Source organism: Erythranthe guttata, chromosome 14 (genome assembly GCF_056151865.1).
Source record: "Erythranthe guttata isolate IM_541 chromosome 14, IM_541, whole genome shotgun sequence".
Taxonomy (NCBI): domain Eukaryota; kingdom Viridiplantae; phylum Streptophyta; class Magnoliopsida; order Lamiales; family Phrymaceae; genus Erythranthe; species Erythranthe guttata.
The window spans coordinates 8,108,502-8,122,899 of NC_142546.1; the positions used below are offsets into that span (position 1 = coordinate 8,108,502).

The 14,398-nt window shown below is 33.8% G+C and overlaps 2 protein-coding genes across 4 annotated transcripts; both read right to left on the minus strand.

Moving 5' to 3' along the window:
- Positions 1–857: 857 nt before the first annotated feature.
- LOC105952117 (uncharacterized) lies at positions 858–3,642 on the minus strand. 2 transcript variants are annotated; one of them, XR_016029716.1, is made up of 4 exons: positions 2,883–3,642; positions 2,350–2,697; positions 986–1,763; positions 858–892 (listed from the first exon to the last, which is right to left on the minus strand). XR_016029716.1 is itself a non-coding variant. In XM_012975631.2 (3 exons), exons 1-3 carry the CDS (start codon positions 3,339–3,341, stop codon positions 1,185–1,187), a joined length of 1,386 nt encoding a protein of 461 aa, XP_012831085.2. In that variant the 5' UTR covers positions 3,342–3,642; the 3' UTR covers positions 858–1,184. The 2 variants fall into 2 exon arrangements, 1 of the variants encoding a protein (XP_012831085.2); XM_012975631.2 differs by having other exon boundaries at positions 858–1,763.
- A 5,413-nt stretch (positions 3,643–9,055) lies between these two features.
- On the minus strand, positions 9,056–13,044 carry LOC105952116 (putative indole-3-acetic acid-amido synthetase GH3.1). Of its 2 annotated transcripts, XM_088813894.1 has the most exons (3): positions 12,672–13,044; positions 11,488–11,589; positions 9,056–10,584 (listed from the first exon to the last, which is right to left on the minus strand). In XM_088813894.1, exons 1-3 carry the CDS (start codon positions 13,004–13,006, stop codon positions 9,207–9,209), a joined length of 1,815 nt encoding a protein of 604 aa, XP_088670020.1. In that variant the 5' UTR covers positions 13,007–13,044; the 3' UTR covers positions 9,056–9,206. The 2 variants fall into 2 exon arrangements, with proteins under 2 accessions (XP_088670020.1, XP_088670021.1); XM_088813895.1 differs by lacking the exon at positions 11,488–11,589 and having other exon boundaries at positions 12,672–13,043.
- Between the last annotated feature and the right edge of the window lie 1,354 nt (positions 13,045–14,398).

Genomic DNA, 14,398 nt, shown 5'->3' on the forward strand with positions numbered 1-14,398 from the left:
AAATATGAATATAAATATTTCTGTTTTTAGTAATTTAGATTCCATTTGCATTGTAACAAACATGACATACTGTTGATAGTATAGAATAGAGAGAGAGAGAGAGAGAGAGAGAGAGAGAGAGAGAGAGAGAGAGAGAGAGAGAGAGAATAATTAAAGATACGAAACTCGTGCTTGTGGTGCAATCATGGAACCACGCTTTTGCCACAAAACGAGGCAGACTCTGCCGAATCCAGATGGTGTTGGTGGGTGTGGGAAACAGCCCAACTTCAACGCTCAGTCAACCAAAGGAATTTTCAAAAAATATTTATTCCAAAAGTTGCAATGAAAGAAACGCAGCCAGCTGCATAATTAATTATTTAATTATTTAATTTACTAAATAAATGATGCTACATGCAACTCATGATGACATCATCAATCAATAGGAAAAAGAAAAACAAATTAAATTTTATTGGAGATGTTAAAAATGTTCATTTCCTATCTAGCTCAAGTCGAGACGAGCGTGTCGAGCTCGAGTTTATCTCATTTTTTTTTAATATTATAATTTATTAGAAATTATTTATAGTATAAAAATTGTTATGGAATAAAAAAAGAATTGAAATTTATTATTTAATTATCTATATATAAATACAGTTATTATTATATATTAGTTATATTTATATTATAATTAAAAATAAAAAAAATAATAAAAATAAATATAAAAAAGCTCGTGAGCCGGTTTGTGAGATATGAACAACTAAGGAAGGGCTGTCGAGCTGGCTCGACTCATTTACACCCCTTATTGACATGTTACTAAGATTTAATAGTTGCAACCGAACGAGGCCAAAAATCGACAAGAAATCGAAATGCAAAGACAAACGAGAACACTTTCCGATTTATTTAAATCACAGAAACACTAAAAACACAACTAATTTAGTAGCATTGCTTTTCTACCTGCCAAAGCAGTGCATACATTTAGGCAGTAAAAGAGTTAGGTAAAATAAAATACAAGTAAACTAAATAGTTTAACCTCAAGTTACTTTAGGAAAAAATCAGCTCCAACTACTTTTAGTTGGATTCTACCATTAGACCATAAACTTTCCTCAAGAGGGTAAACTATGACTAAATTAGCCTCTATAATACATACATAAATAAATAATCACTTCTACCATGGTTAGTAAAATTAGATCGACGAGTCCTAACTCGGGTCAAATCTCAACTTTCCAAACCACATTATCCACCGCAACTCTCGCTCTACGCCCCGGAACCGAAATTACAGATTTACCCTTCTCCTCTCGAGGGAATTCGCAATCTTCCAAATCGCACGGCGGAATAAAGCACTCAACGGAGAGCCCCGGCACATTGAACGCCACCTCATCGATGCTCCAAGATTCCTCCATCCTCGTTCTCGTGTGGCTCATTGCGGTCTCTCCAAACCGAAAAAGGGTCACTATCGAACGACCTGAGTGGGCGATCATCACACCTTCGACGGGTTTGTAATCGTGTAGGAAGGAGTTTGTTGTTGTCTCCCAATAGACGACATCTCCACCGTTTGATTGAATGCGCGTGAGATGGGAATCCTCCATGTGGACGAGGAGCCCCGATTTTTGGCTGAAGTGGCCGAAGAGGGCGTGGCGTATGATTTCCGCCGGTGGTTCGCTCCGTGATTTTAGGGTTTTGTTGTCTGCGGAGAGTTTGAGAATGAAGCAGTCCTCACCGTTGATTTTCTTCTCGCCGATGCAAATTGCGTTCGCAAACATACTCGCGGTTGTTCTCGGATCGAGTCCCTGCGTAGTCAAAAAACAATGTAAGAGCCAGCGTAGCAGTACGAGGGGTCATGGCCCCCCACTGTTTCTAAAAAAAACATAGTATGTTAGTCAAACCCGAAGAAAAAAAACCCGAGTAGATTAGGCAAAAAAACCAAACACAACTAAGAGCATGTGGCAGGGTCCGGCCCCCCGGCCCCCCATTAATTTCTCAGAAACATGGTCATTTATATACAGATTGGATTTACTGAATTCAAGACCATTATATTTACTCTAATTGTTAAAAAAAATATATTAACAAAATATATTAAGAAAATTTAGGGGATGTGCTAAAAATGATGCATTACTGGTGGGTTTTTGCTAATAGTATTAACACGAGGACTATTTTAGCAATTCGACACAACACAAGGGTACTAAAGGCAATAAACTCAAAAAAAAAAATTTTTTTTGATAATTTTCAAGTATACCAAATATACACAATGATAAAAATCATGGCTCCACCACCGGTAAAAGCCTTAATCTTCGGATAAATTTCAAAAAAAAAAAAAAACATAATTGATCAAGAAAACTAGGCAACAATGGAATTTTTTTCGGATGCATTTCGAACCTGAAGAGAACGTCTCAAGGGTCGAACGGGACCCTTGGCTGTGTGCGGGCCGAGCCACGGCGTGTGCCGCCAGACGAGCTTGCCGTTGCAGCCGGCATGAACTTTGCTTCCGCCAACTGCCAGCTCAACGTACCACATATCTGGATTCTTCTGCCACAGCACAAAACTACCTGATTCAACGGCTCTATCGGCATTTCTGTTCTTCACTACCCTCGTTGCAGTTTCGAATTCCGATGCAACCATTTTCAACTTCCCCATTGCATAAGCATTTTTAATGGAGTTCTGTACTTTTTGACCCCCTGAAGCAGCTGTGTATTGTTGCAGAATGTATTGTGCCGATGAATTTTCCTTCAATTTTGTTTTTTTCAAATAAAATTCATGTTATTGGTTTATTCATCAATTATTATCATTAATCAAATTAAAACTAAATCTCAATCAAATCCACCTAAAACAGCCCTAATCATATATAATTCAGCAAAAAATAAATAAATTTATACATGTATATAGAGAGAGAAAGGAAGTTTAATACTTACAATGGGGGTGTCTTTGATACTGAGATGAGGCAGAGGGTCAGTGGAGCTAACGTGCGCCGGAGCGAGTGGCGCACCCAAAACACCAAGGAGCAGCCTCAGATCGGAGGTCCGGTTCCCGCCGTAGCCGTTCTCGTACACGGTCAACGAAGGGTTGCGGGTCAGCTGTCCCCGGACCCACTGCCCTAGACCCGACCCGACGCGTTTCGACCCGCCGATTTCGCCGCCGTCTGGATCCGGACCCTCCATCAGCGGGGTTAGTGTCTCCCCCACCACCCTGAGGCTGCTCGATCTCGATATCGGCGGCTCGCCGTGGTTGCCGCTCGCCGCCTTCTTCCGCCGGAAAAGACGCGCCATCGGCGACGCGCTCCGACCAGGACTACTGGCGCGTGGCCTCGACGGAGATAGCCCACGCACCACCTCCTCCTTCAATGCCGTGAAAAAGCCCTGTCGTTTCTCCATTATTTTTCTGCTATATATATATATATATCTATATATATATATCTATATATGTATGTATATGCAAGTTTATAAATCACTATATATAAAAACAATCACGCAGTTTCTGCTCGCTCCTAAAATCTATGGCGGCTGCTCTGTATGTATCTATATGCGATAACTAGATATAGAAACGAGGATTACATGATATAGGCGCCGTCGTCATTTTTTTCTCACGAAGGTTTTGAATTCTTCATCAGAGCAAAGTGGTGTTCTAGAGAGAGAAAGTATGGTGGATTTTTTAGTTAGAGAAAAATGGCGGAGTGAAGGAGTGAGGAAAACGTTTGAGTAAAGAGTGGCGTTATTTAGCTAAGCTAGAGAGAGAAAATAGAAGAGAGAGAAAGTCTGCTGTTTGTTTTATCAAAGTGGGGTGTGATGAGATTCTGAACTGTTAAGAGTTTGAGCTCACGCGCCGGGGTCGAAAAGTCAATAAGGGTAAAATACTTTTTACTTTACACCAACCACCCCCGCCTGGAAAACAAAAAAGAAAAAACACCAAATAGTCCCGCCTTCAAACAATTTTTTTATAGCATTTCTACCCCTGAACTTATATCATATAGCACTTGCCCCTTGGTAATTTGCATTAATACCTTAGCCATTACTCTCTTTTTTTCTTTCACCATTTAATGTATATTTATATTCTTAATGTTTTTTCTACAACTTTTTTCTATGGCCGATAGATTATCTAATGTGATAAGGTGTGTAAATCGAATTAAAATTAACACTTTGAGAAGAAAAGGAAAAAAGAAAGGCGATCTTATTGAATAACTACTTTCAATTTCATTCCAAAACTAAAAAAATTGGAAAAATTCGGAAAGGAAATGTAGGAAATTAGAACGGAATTTTTTTATTACAAAATCAGACTTTTTCGGGCCAGAATTGACGGAATTCGAATATTTAGTCATATTTAATATAAAATACATAATAATATTGATATCGTAAGTGACTTTCACACGAAATATGAAAATTTTGGAAATCAAAATCATATAAAAAAAAAAACAAATATAATATGTATTCAAGTCATTAGAATACTCAAAAATCATCAAAAATTCAAAATTTAGAATTTAGAATGAAAAATATATTTTTTCGTAAAGTATTTGGATCAAAACCGACGAAATTCAAAAATTCCTTTATAATTTTCACCCCTAAATGTGATTGTGGGAAAAGGAAGAGAAGTGAGTAAATGGATGTAGGGAAAAATAACGACAACCTAAAGAAAATGCAATTTGTGAAAAGTAAAAAAAAAGGTTAAATATTAGGGGTGATTGTAATTACTAATATTATAGGGACCTTAAAGTTATTTTAACATATCTCAGTGGTGCTGGTGTAATTTCCCAAAAATAAATATAGGAAAATTGTGGGTTAAGGTTATAAATGCCAATTCTCACTACAGGGGAGGACTAAAATGGTACAAAAATTTATTTAGTGGCGCGTTTGGTACGAGGAGTACACTTTTAGGGGCCAAAATAGTATATTTCAGCCTTGCAATTAATAAGATAATGAATGCTTAAATGCGTTTCCACAAAGAAAATTAGATACATTAATCCAACATTCACATTTAAAGCCTATTTAAGTAGGTGCTATGAATAACTCACTTTCTCTTAATTATTTATAAATTTAACAATTATGCATTCATCTTATTAAATTTTTGTATTGTTTATTTAATTGAGGTGCAACAATTCCCCTCATCCAATTTTTTATAAAAAATATCGGAAGGAATAACTAATGAAAATTCGTCATCGAAAATAAATTTAGTTACTTTGTTAAAAAAAAATAGCTAGTCGAAACTCGTAAACGTAATATCTTTAGTAGAGCCAGAATTTTAGATTCGGGGAAGAAAAAAAAAATTCAGTAATAATGAGGGGCTATGGCCCCTGTGACCCTATGCTGGCTCCGTCACTGTTTGTTACGCTCGTAATATATTATTCTTATGTATTTAACTCAATGTAGAAACTACAAATCATACCTATTTTTTTTAACTTAAACTACAAATTGAGAATCATTGCATGATCTCGTATCTAAACACAATTTTTTTGGAAATCATGTGTTGGATCTTAAAATAGATTTTTTATTTTATTTTATTAATACTCGATCGAATTTAGATGTTTATAATATTCCATTTCCTACTATTTGTTAATATCTTATGCATGTGTATTAAATTATTAATCATGTCAGTAGATTCATAAATTAAAGTAATTAATTAAATAAAATACTTTTTAGAGTAAAATAATCTGAATTACCCTTTAACATCAGTCCTAAAATAATACATAACTTTCATTCTTAATTATCGACAAACTCAGTAGCGGAGCCAGTATACGACCAGAGGAGGCCATGGCCCCCAACAGTTCTTAAATCCCTAGCGTATAATCTGTATTATCACCCCTTCATAAAAGTTTTTTAATGCATTTGACCCTATAAATTTAAAATTCTGACTCCGCTCGTTAACAAATTTATATATAATTAAACTACATCTATAAATTTATAATGGAAGACTATATTAACATAAAAGAACACATGTTTAGAACATATTCTATAAACACTCCACATAACAACATCAACATGTATTAGTATATAGTGAATTAAACATTATAAAAGGTACTGAGATTTGGCCACCATATGTCTTAATTAATCTGTGATTAGAGAATAGCTTAAGGCCCTAATTGTCCATTGTTTAGGGGCTTAATAAACGCGCTTAAGTACAAAGAAAAGAAGACAAGAAAAACAAGACATATTTTTTTTTATGAGACATCCCTTTTCAAGTTGCAATGAAAAAGACAAGTTATTGTTATGCAACTTCTTGGTTTTATTGTATAAACAAACATAAGGTAGCTCGATTCGATCTTAAACTCCACGTATTTTGTTTAGTTTATTTTTATACATATATCGGCGAAATTACGCGGTTGCAAGCAGAACTAGGGGTATAAATGAGCTGAGCCGGCTCGTGAGCTCAATGAGTTGGCTCGAAGAAAACTCGAACTCGCACTTGGGCACGAACTTTCTGACGAGCTGAACTTGAAATTTTTTCTTAGTTGTTCGTCAGGTCACGAGCTGGCTCGCGAGCCTACCTTTTATTTTCATTTTACTTTTTTTGTATATCATTTATAATTAAAATAATATATAATAATATAAACTATTATAATAATAATAATAATAATAATAATAATAATAATAATAATAATAATAATAATAATAATAATAATAATAATAATAATAATAATAATAATAATAATAATAATAATAATAATAATAATAATAATAATAATAATAATAATAATAATAATAATAATAATAATAATATAAAAGGTGCATATACAAATTTTAAAAAATAAATATTAATTATTCATCTCTTAATTCATTCATTATAATATAAATATCTTTTTTAATAATTAAAAATGAATAATATAAATAAGTTAGAAAAACAAAATCCAAATGACCTCGAGCTCGAGACCAAAAAAAGTATTCGATGAATTTGAGCTTGAACTCGTTAAAACAGGTGCAGACTCTGCTCGTTTACACCCATAAGCAAAACTTATAAACGGATCCATATTATTTAAAAAAGAAAACTTATAAAGTTCGACTAATTATTAAATTGGTTTTTGAATTGAAAATAACAAGTATATGCATGTTAGTTGAAATGAGGTGTCTACGTCATATCTTCCATATAATATATCAAGGTTCTAAAAGGCGGTTATCGGGTTCGTGGCGGTTAGGGACCGCCACACGATAAATCGCCGCGGCGGTGATTTATCGGAGATAAATCGGAAATAAATCAGTTTTTAAATTTAGTGTAATATATTTCTAAATATTATTTGTAGATACTCAAAATATATATAAAAAAAATATTTAAACATAATTCTATCCTATCATTCATATGTTATTATATAATTCTAATTACTCAATAAATAACAAAAATTTAAAAATAATAAGATCGTAATTAATAAAAGATTCTTACGAAATACAAATACTACGCAAGTCTTTTGCATCAACAATTAATATAAACACAACAAAGCATAAACTCATGTTTTGGGTTATCGCCAAGTTCTTCTTTCTTGCCAGTTACAAATTGCGGGGTAGTACTTTGTTTTGTTTTGGAAGTTGAAAGAATTGGAGAAAAAAAAAAAAAAACATATTTTCATTTTAGTTTAAAAAAAAAAAAAAAAAAAAAACTGATTTGTTGACCGATATATCGGTTTGACCCACCAAAAAACCGCCGCAAACCGCCTCGCCGTAAAAAACCGATATTCCAAACCGCCTCAACAAAATCGTAAAGGTTTATAACCGATACCGATATGGCGGCCGATATATCGACCGCCACGATCGCTATTTAGAACACTGTAATATATAGTATATTAATTTAAAATATAATTGCAAATTGGAAAATCTGGTAAAAGAGAAAATAAGAGTTGACTAGTCAAAATTGTCTTTCTGTCGGATAATAATAATTGGGCGAACATCATTTGACAATTGAACATGTTCCGCCGTTTGTACTTTTGTTGTTGTTCTTGTATACTACTCTCCATATTTTCCACCATGTAATTTTATTCTATTAATTAATAATAATAAATAATAAATTATTTTATTTATCATTATTAATAATAACACAAAAAAGGGTTTGCAATTAAATCAAAATTAGAACAACTAACATGGTGAGTACGTTTGCTATAGTATGGAATTTGGCAGATACGATTTGTCAATCAATTTGTTTAGTCTCTATCTCAAAATCCAATCAATTTGTTTTGTGGTTCTTAAATAAAATTCATTATCTGATTTATGACTATACATTTTGGGTCAATTACCTATCACAAAAAAGTAGTTGGTCCATTTGATAATTGATTGAAGGGCAAATTAGGGATATTTACAAATTATGTGGCATTTGTATTATTGCAGATATCTTCTTAAAATTAATAGCTCGTTATAAACTCTAACTGAATGAATGAATTGTTTAAACTATATTTGGATAAATTACGCGTACTCCTTGAGGTAAGAAAAAAATATTACAGCTACATTTGTGTGGATATATTACATTTACCCTCCTGAGAATAGATTTGGAAATTCAAAATTCAGTTACTCATAACTTCATGAGGATGTAATTGTGAGATGAAGAAATTGTTCGAAGAGGCATTTGTAATTAATATTACCATATATATATGTGTGCTTAACGGGTGATTATTTATGTAAATCTAGTACAAAATCATCTGATGCATTTGAAAAATGTATGCCACGCGTAAAATAAATAAATAAAAAAATAAATAAAGAAAAAACAAAAAAGAAAAAAGAAAAAAGAAAAGGAAAATAAATTGAAGGCCTGTGAATTTGTTTATCCGGCTTGTACGTGGGCTACTCTTTTTAAAGCTGGCCCAATAGGCAGACCCCAATTTTTTAGGGGGTCTATCTATAATTATAAATATTTATTAGGGTAAATAACATTTAACCCCCTTGTGGTTTCATCTTTTCACACATGATCCCCTTATACTTTTAATATACGCACATAACACCCTTGTTGGCATTCCATTTGACAAATAATCATGCTAATTAGTAAGACAAAAAATTTAATACAAGCAGATGATTATGTGCTCGTATTAAAGTATAAGGGGATCATGTGCAAAAAATGTCAAACCACATGGGCATACGTGCTATTTTATCCTATTTATTCACACCAAACTCGAATTAGTAGAAAATTAAAATAAATAAAGATTTTATTAAAAAAGAAACATGTGTAATATTATTATTTTACTTAGGATAGATAGTTCAAGAGATATTTGCTATATCATCTAACGATCACTTTATTACAATTTATTTATTTTCTTAAAGAAAACCAAATACTTAAACTTAAAACTTTATGAATTCCGAGTTCCATTTCGGCAATGATGGACTCAGGTGAGTCGACACAACTCGCGAGTCAAGAAGTTCTACTATTGGTTTAGAGCTAACACACCTAGGCACCTTGTATTGACTAATGGAAGCACCCGGCCTAGAGATTGCATGGTTCATAACCTCTTCAAATGTACCACTTTTCACTACTCGAATCTCCAACGGTCCGATCGAGCCTTCAACCCGTAGTAGCCGGTACATCGGATTGAGCGACTCCTCCATGGCTAGACAACAATTTTCTAGAACGACCCCGTCGCTACGTAAATTGACCGAATAGCCCTTCGTCGGTAATAGTAATTCCCAATATATCACGTAGTGTCCCGGGATCTTTGTCGTGTCCGCAAAGCTCGTGTACTCAACCACACTCGTGTTGAATTCTTGGAGCAGTTGAGATGCACTCTCAACTGCTGCTTGCAGTTCAACCTCGCTTGTCTTCTCCCAGTCGATATTGAGCACCACGTTTTTCCGCCCGATGATTTTGAATTTTGGCGCCGAATTATGGAATCCGGTGACTTGGAGGATGTCACCTCCCCGATATCGATACAAACCAGCAAATGTGGTGATCACCACCTCGTATTCCTTGCCAATTTCAACATCCACTAGGTCAACGAGTACTTCCCGTTGATCGCGGACGACGAGTGGCAGGAACTCGAAATAGGCCATGTTTGGCATGAGGGTGTACGAAATCTCTGATGCTCCATCGGACACGGGATCCAGATTGAGCCCGAAGTAGCATTCCGAGGAAGCGTAGATCGTGGACGCTTTAGGCAACCCACCGCTATAGTAATCGAGAGTCGGGATGTATCGAGACATATTTCCTGTGACAATCACGTCGAGAAACTTCGTGTTCGGCCAAATTCTCTTGATAATTCCCTCACAATTGTCGTCCGCACACTCCCGGGCGATCAAGTCCGCCAAATCCGGGTCGGGCCGGATTACACGGGTCATGCATCCGCGGATCGACGGGTCGGACACTTTCGGATGGAGCGACCCGGTTCGGATATCGTGGGTCAATTCTCGCCAGTGGTTCTTGAGAAACTTGATGATCCGGATTAGGCCGTAGGCGAACGACGTTCCTACACGGAGGATCCGTTCGCGCTCGTAAAGTCCGCACAACATTTGAGTGTAGGTGCTTTGGAATGGGTCCCCACATAGAATGGCTTCGATGGGGCTTGTGTGAACATTGTTGCTAGAGTTATAGGGCCGGGTTTTGAAAAGATTCGTTTTGTACAAGCTTGTCGCGGTGGTTCGTGCAATAATCCCGCCCTTGGTTTTTATTTCGGGCTTTGTATACATGAACATAAGTGTTTTTCCTTTGTCGAGTCCATTGACGTGCCTTCCGCGCAAAAGAAACAACGAAAACGAATAAGTTTACACGTTAATAATTACAAAATAATTCATGAATTTGACATTCAAATTTCAATAATGGACCCTAAAAACAAAATGTGATTACCAATAGAGGCTAATATGCAAATAATGGAAAATATTATCAATCAACAAGTATTTTATAATTTGTTATAACCCTAAAAGATTTAAAATAAAAGTTTTATTTTTAAATATTTAGGTATTCGATACGGTACGATATACCAGATATTAATATTGTATACGGTACCAAATACTGGAATTTAAAAAAAAAATACTGAATACCGAACCAAATTTTTTCCGTTCGGTATTTGGCACGTAGCGAGTTCTTGATTCGATACGGTCCGGTCGGTTTATCGACCGAGTGAACACCCCTGACCCCTAATAGTTCACATGGGTAAATTAAAATTTCAAACAAATATTCCTCGAATCGAAAGTATCTATTACTATTGACAGCGTATATAAGGGTGAAAATGTTAGACGATGCATATTTTATGGGATATAATGTAATTATGCAAACAATAGGAATGTTTTCATAATATATATATATATATATATATATATATATATATATATATATATATATATATATATATATATATATATATATATATATATATATATATATATATATATATATATAGTGTATACTTACAAATTTAAAATAGGAGTGATAAGACTGCAAAGACGAAGACGACGATCGGATTCATCTTTGGTATAAGGAATGAGCTTTGGCTCACCACTTGATGTTCCAGAGCTGCGAAGTATAAACATATTTTCATATATATATATATATATATATATATATATATATATATATATATATATATATATATATATATATATATATATATATATATATATAGTGTATACTTACAAATTTAAAATAGGAGTGATAAGACTGCAAAGACGAAGACGACGATCGGATTCATCTTTGGTATAAGGAATGAGCTTTGGCTCACCACTTGATGTTCCAGAGCTGCGAAGTATAAACATATTTTCATATATATATATATATATATATATATATATATATATATATATATATATATATATATACGGCTTAATTCCACTTGCACTCTTGAAATACAAATTATCATGCATAATGCATCTCACGTGAGTTTTTAAAGCTAGTAAAGGTAATTTAATATGTTTAGTGGTATTTAAAAGTTATATTTTTTATCACAAAAAATATAATACGAAAAAAAAAATCTTCATCTATTTCGTTTTCAAGTTATCTGAAAATCATATTTTCTTCCAAATATTTCTACTTAATATTTCCACCAATTACAATAAAAGATCTATCAATCGAATAATTCAGTGATAAAAATTTACTTAGATTTTATTTTCTAAGAAAATGTAAAAAAAAAGAAATTATCGGTGCGATTATAATTTTTTCCGCACTTTGTGCGCTCGAAATTAGGTTGGAGGTTGAAGAAATAACAATTTAATTTGTTATTTTGCACCCCGAAAACAAAAACCCAATAAAAAAATGAACTATCCTTTATTATTCAATTAATGATGCATTGTGAATGATTTATTGTGTTTTGAGGGTGTAAAGTGATATTATTATTTTTCAAAGGTACAAAGTGCCAAAAGGCTCCGTTTCAAGGGTGCTAAGTGGGATTAAGCCATATATACACATTTAGGTAAATATAAAAGGTTTTTTAAATAGATTAATAAATATTGGGAAAAATACAGTTTTCATCCCTCAACTTTGCACTGATGTTACATTTGGTCCTCAATATTCATAAAAAAAACACATTCGGTACTTCGCAATTCAAAAATTCAACACTTTTGATCATGATTTCTGTCAATTTTCCGATAGTACTAACATAATCAAGCTTGTGCCCATCGCTGGCTTAACTGATGAATTAACGTTAAATTGACGGAAATGACCAAAAATGTTAAATTATTGTCACTCGAGGGATCAAATGTGTTTTTCGATGACATAGGGGGACCAAATAAGAAACAGGTGCAAACTTGAGGATGTAAACTGCAATTTTCCTAATAATAAATATTATACGTGTGATAATAAATAACTTTGATAAAATGGTGGACCTTAAAATAAATTCGGAGATGGGGTGAGCAGATAAAATGGGAGATGTATCGCCGTCAGCTATTCTCTGAATCAACGGCTGAAGATTGTCGTAAGTGACGACCGGAACTTTGGATTTGAATGTTTTCCGGTCGGTGGCTCCGACGAGGTTGAAACCCTTGAGATATTCGGTGTCGGCATTTTGTGTCAGAATTTCAGCTAATACATTCTTCTGTACGTCGCCTGCATTTCGCGTCGTCTCCTCGATGAACTGAATCGCCGCCTTTGCGTCGTCGTCGTCCTTTGTTGCCGCCGCCGGAGATCTTGTCGGAGATGACAAATTGGAATTAGCAGCCATTGATGTAGAATTGTTTCACTTCTAAACCTAATTTGGTTATGTCAACTGTAACTCTCTTAACTAGTTATTATATATATATATATATATATATATATATATATATATATATATATATATATATATATATATATATATATATATAGAGAGAGAGAGAGAGAGAGAGAGACCGAAACCTAATCCTAATGGTAGTTCTTTGATGGCGCCAAACTTATAGCAGTTACTGTAACAATTATATTTTATTTTGGGCAAATTATGGTCACCCCTTAAGGTAAGGTTAAATTACGAAAAACTCTTTATATATAGGTAATCACAGTTATCTCTCAACTATGTATTTTTTGTACAAAAAAGTGCCATATTTTTAGTATGTAATTTGGCACCGTAAAGGTGAATGTGTAAGACAATACACAGTTGAGGGTTGACTGTAATTACCAAAACAAGAGTGGTGTTTTCGTAATTTGGCATTACCTTAGAGATTGGTCGTAATTTGCCTTTTTATTTTTGTTACTAATAATTCTTTTCGTTGTCACTTAATTTTTTCTTATCGTTATTATACAGAAATAATGACACAATTGGTGAAATTAGGCCTCGCTTGTTGCCAGTATAATATTAAGCAAGATAAAATTAAATAACTTAATGAAAACTCAATTATATTATTGGATCTTGAAATATTAACAAATATGCCTAAATGGCAAAATAAGCCATAATAACATAATATTCACGGATCAACCTGGTAAGTTATTGGGATGCCAAACATCAACTAAAATTCAATTATTTTGTTAATAATGATAATTTTCTCAACCAAACCAGACCTAATTATAACTAATAGTTCTTTGAGGGCACCAAACAGTTGCTAGTTAGACTAGGCAATATCTTCAAATCTAGCCAAGTTATTTTTTAGTGCTAGAATTGAAAGTTTCACCAAAATAATTGTTTTGATTAATTATGCTAGCACGCATTTGGTGTGTATTGAATAAGATCGTACTTGAGATAATTTATTTTTATAAATAATATATTAAATCTCAGAGATGTGGGTTCATTTTGATAACTAATTCCTACCAATTAATAAATTAACAGAATTACAAGAAATCACTTGACTCGTTCAAAATCTCGCCCATTAGTTCATCAAAGCATAATACTAAGTTCTATGGCAATTAGCGATTAGCGAGCGACTCCTGGAATAAGTACATCATCTTCTCGAATACTACAACCTACCGTTCAAGCGTTGACTCAACTCTTCTCCGTCTCATCTGACTCAGTTGTAAATTAGTTGTCTCAACTTTTTTAAAATTAGTTGCATCAATTGATTTATTACATGCGACTCAGTTGTCTTAGTTGGCTCAGTTATAAATCAATTGAGTTAAACCGATTGAAATTAGTTGATTCAATTGATTC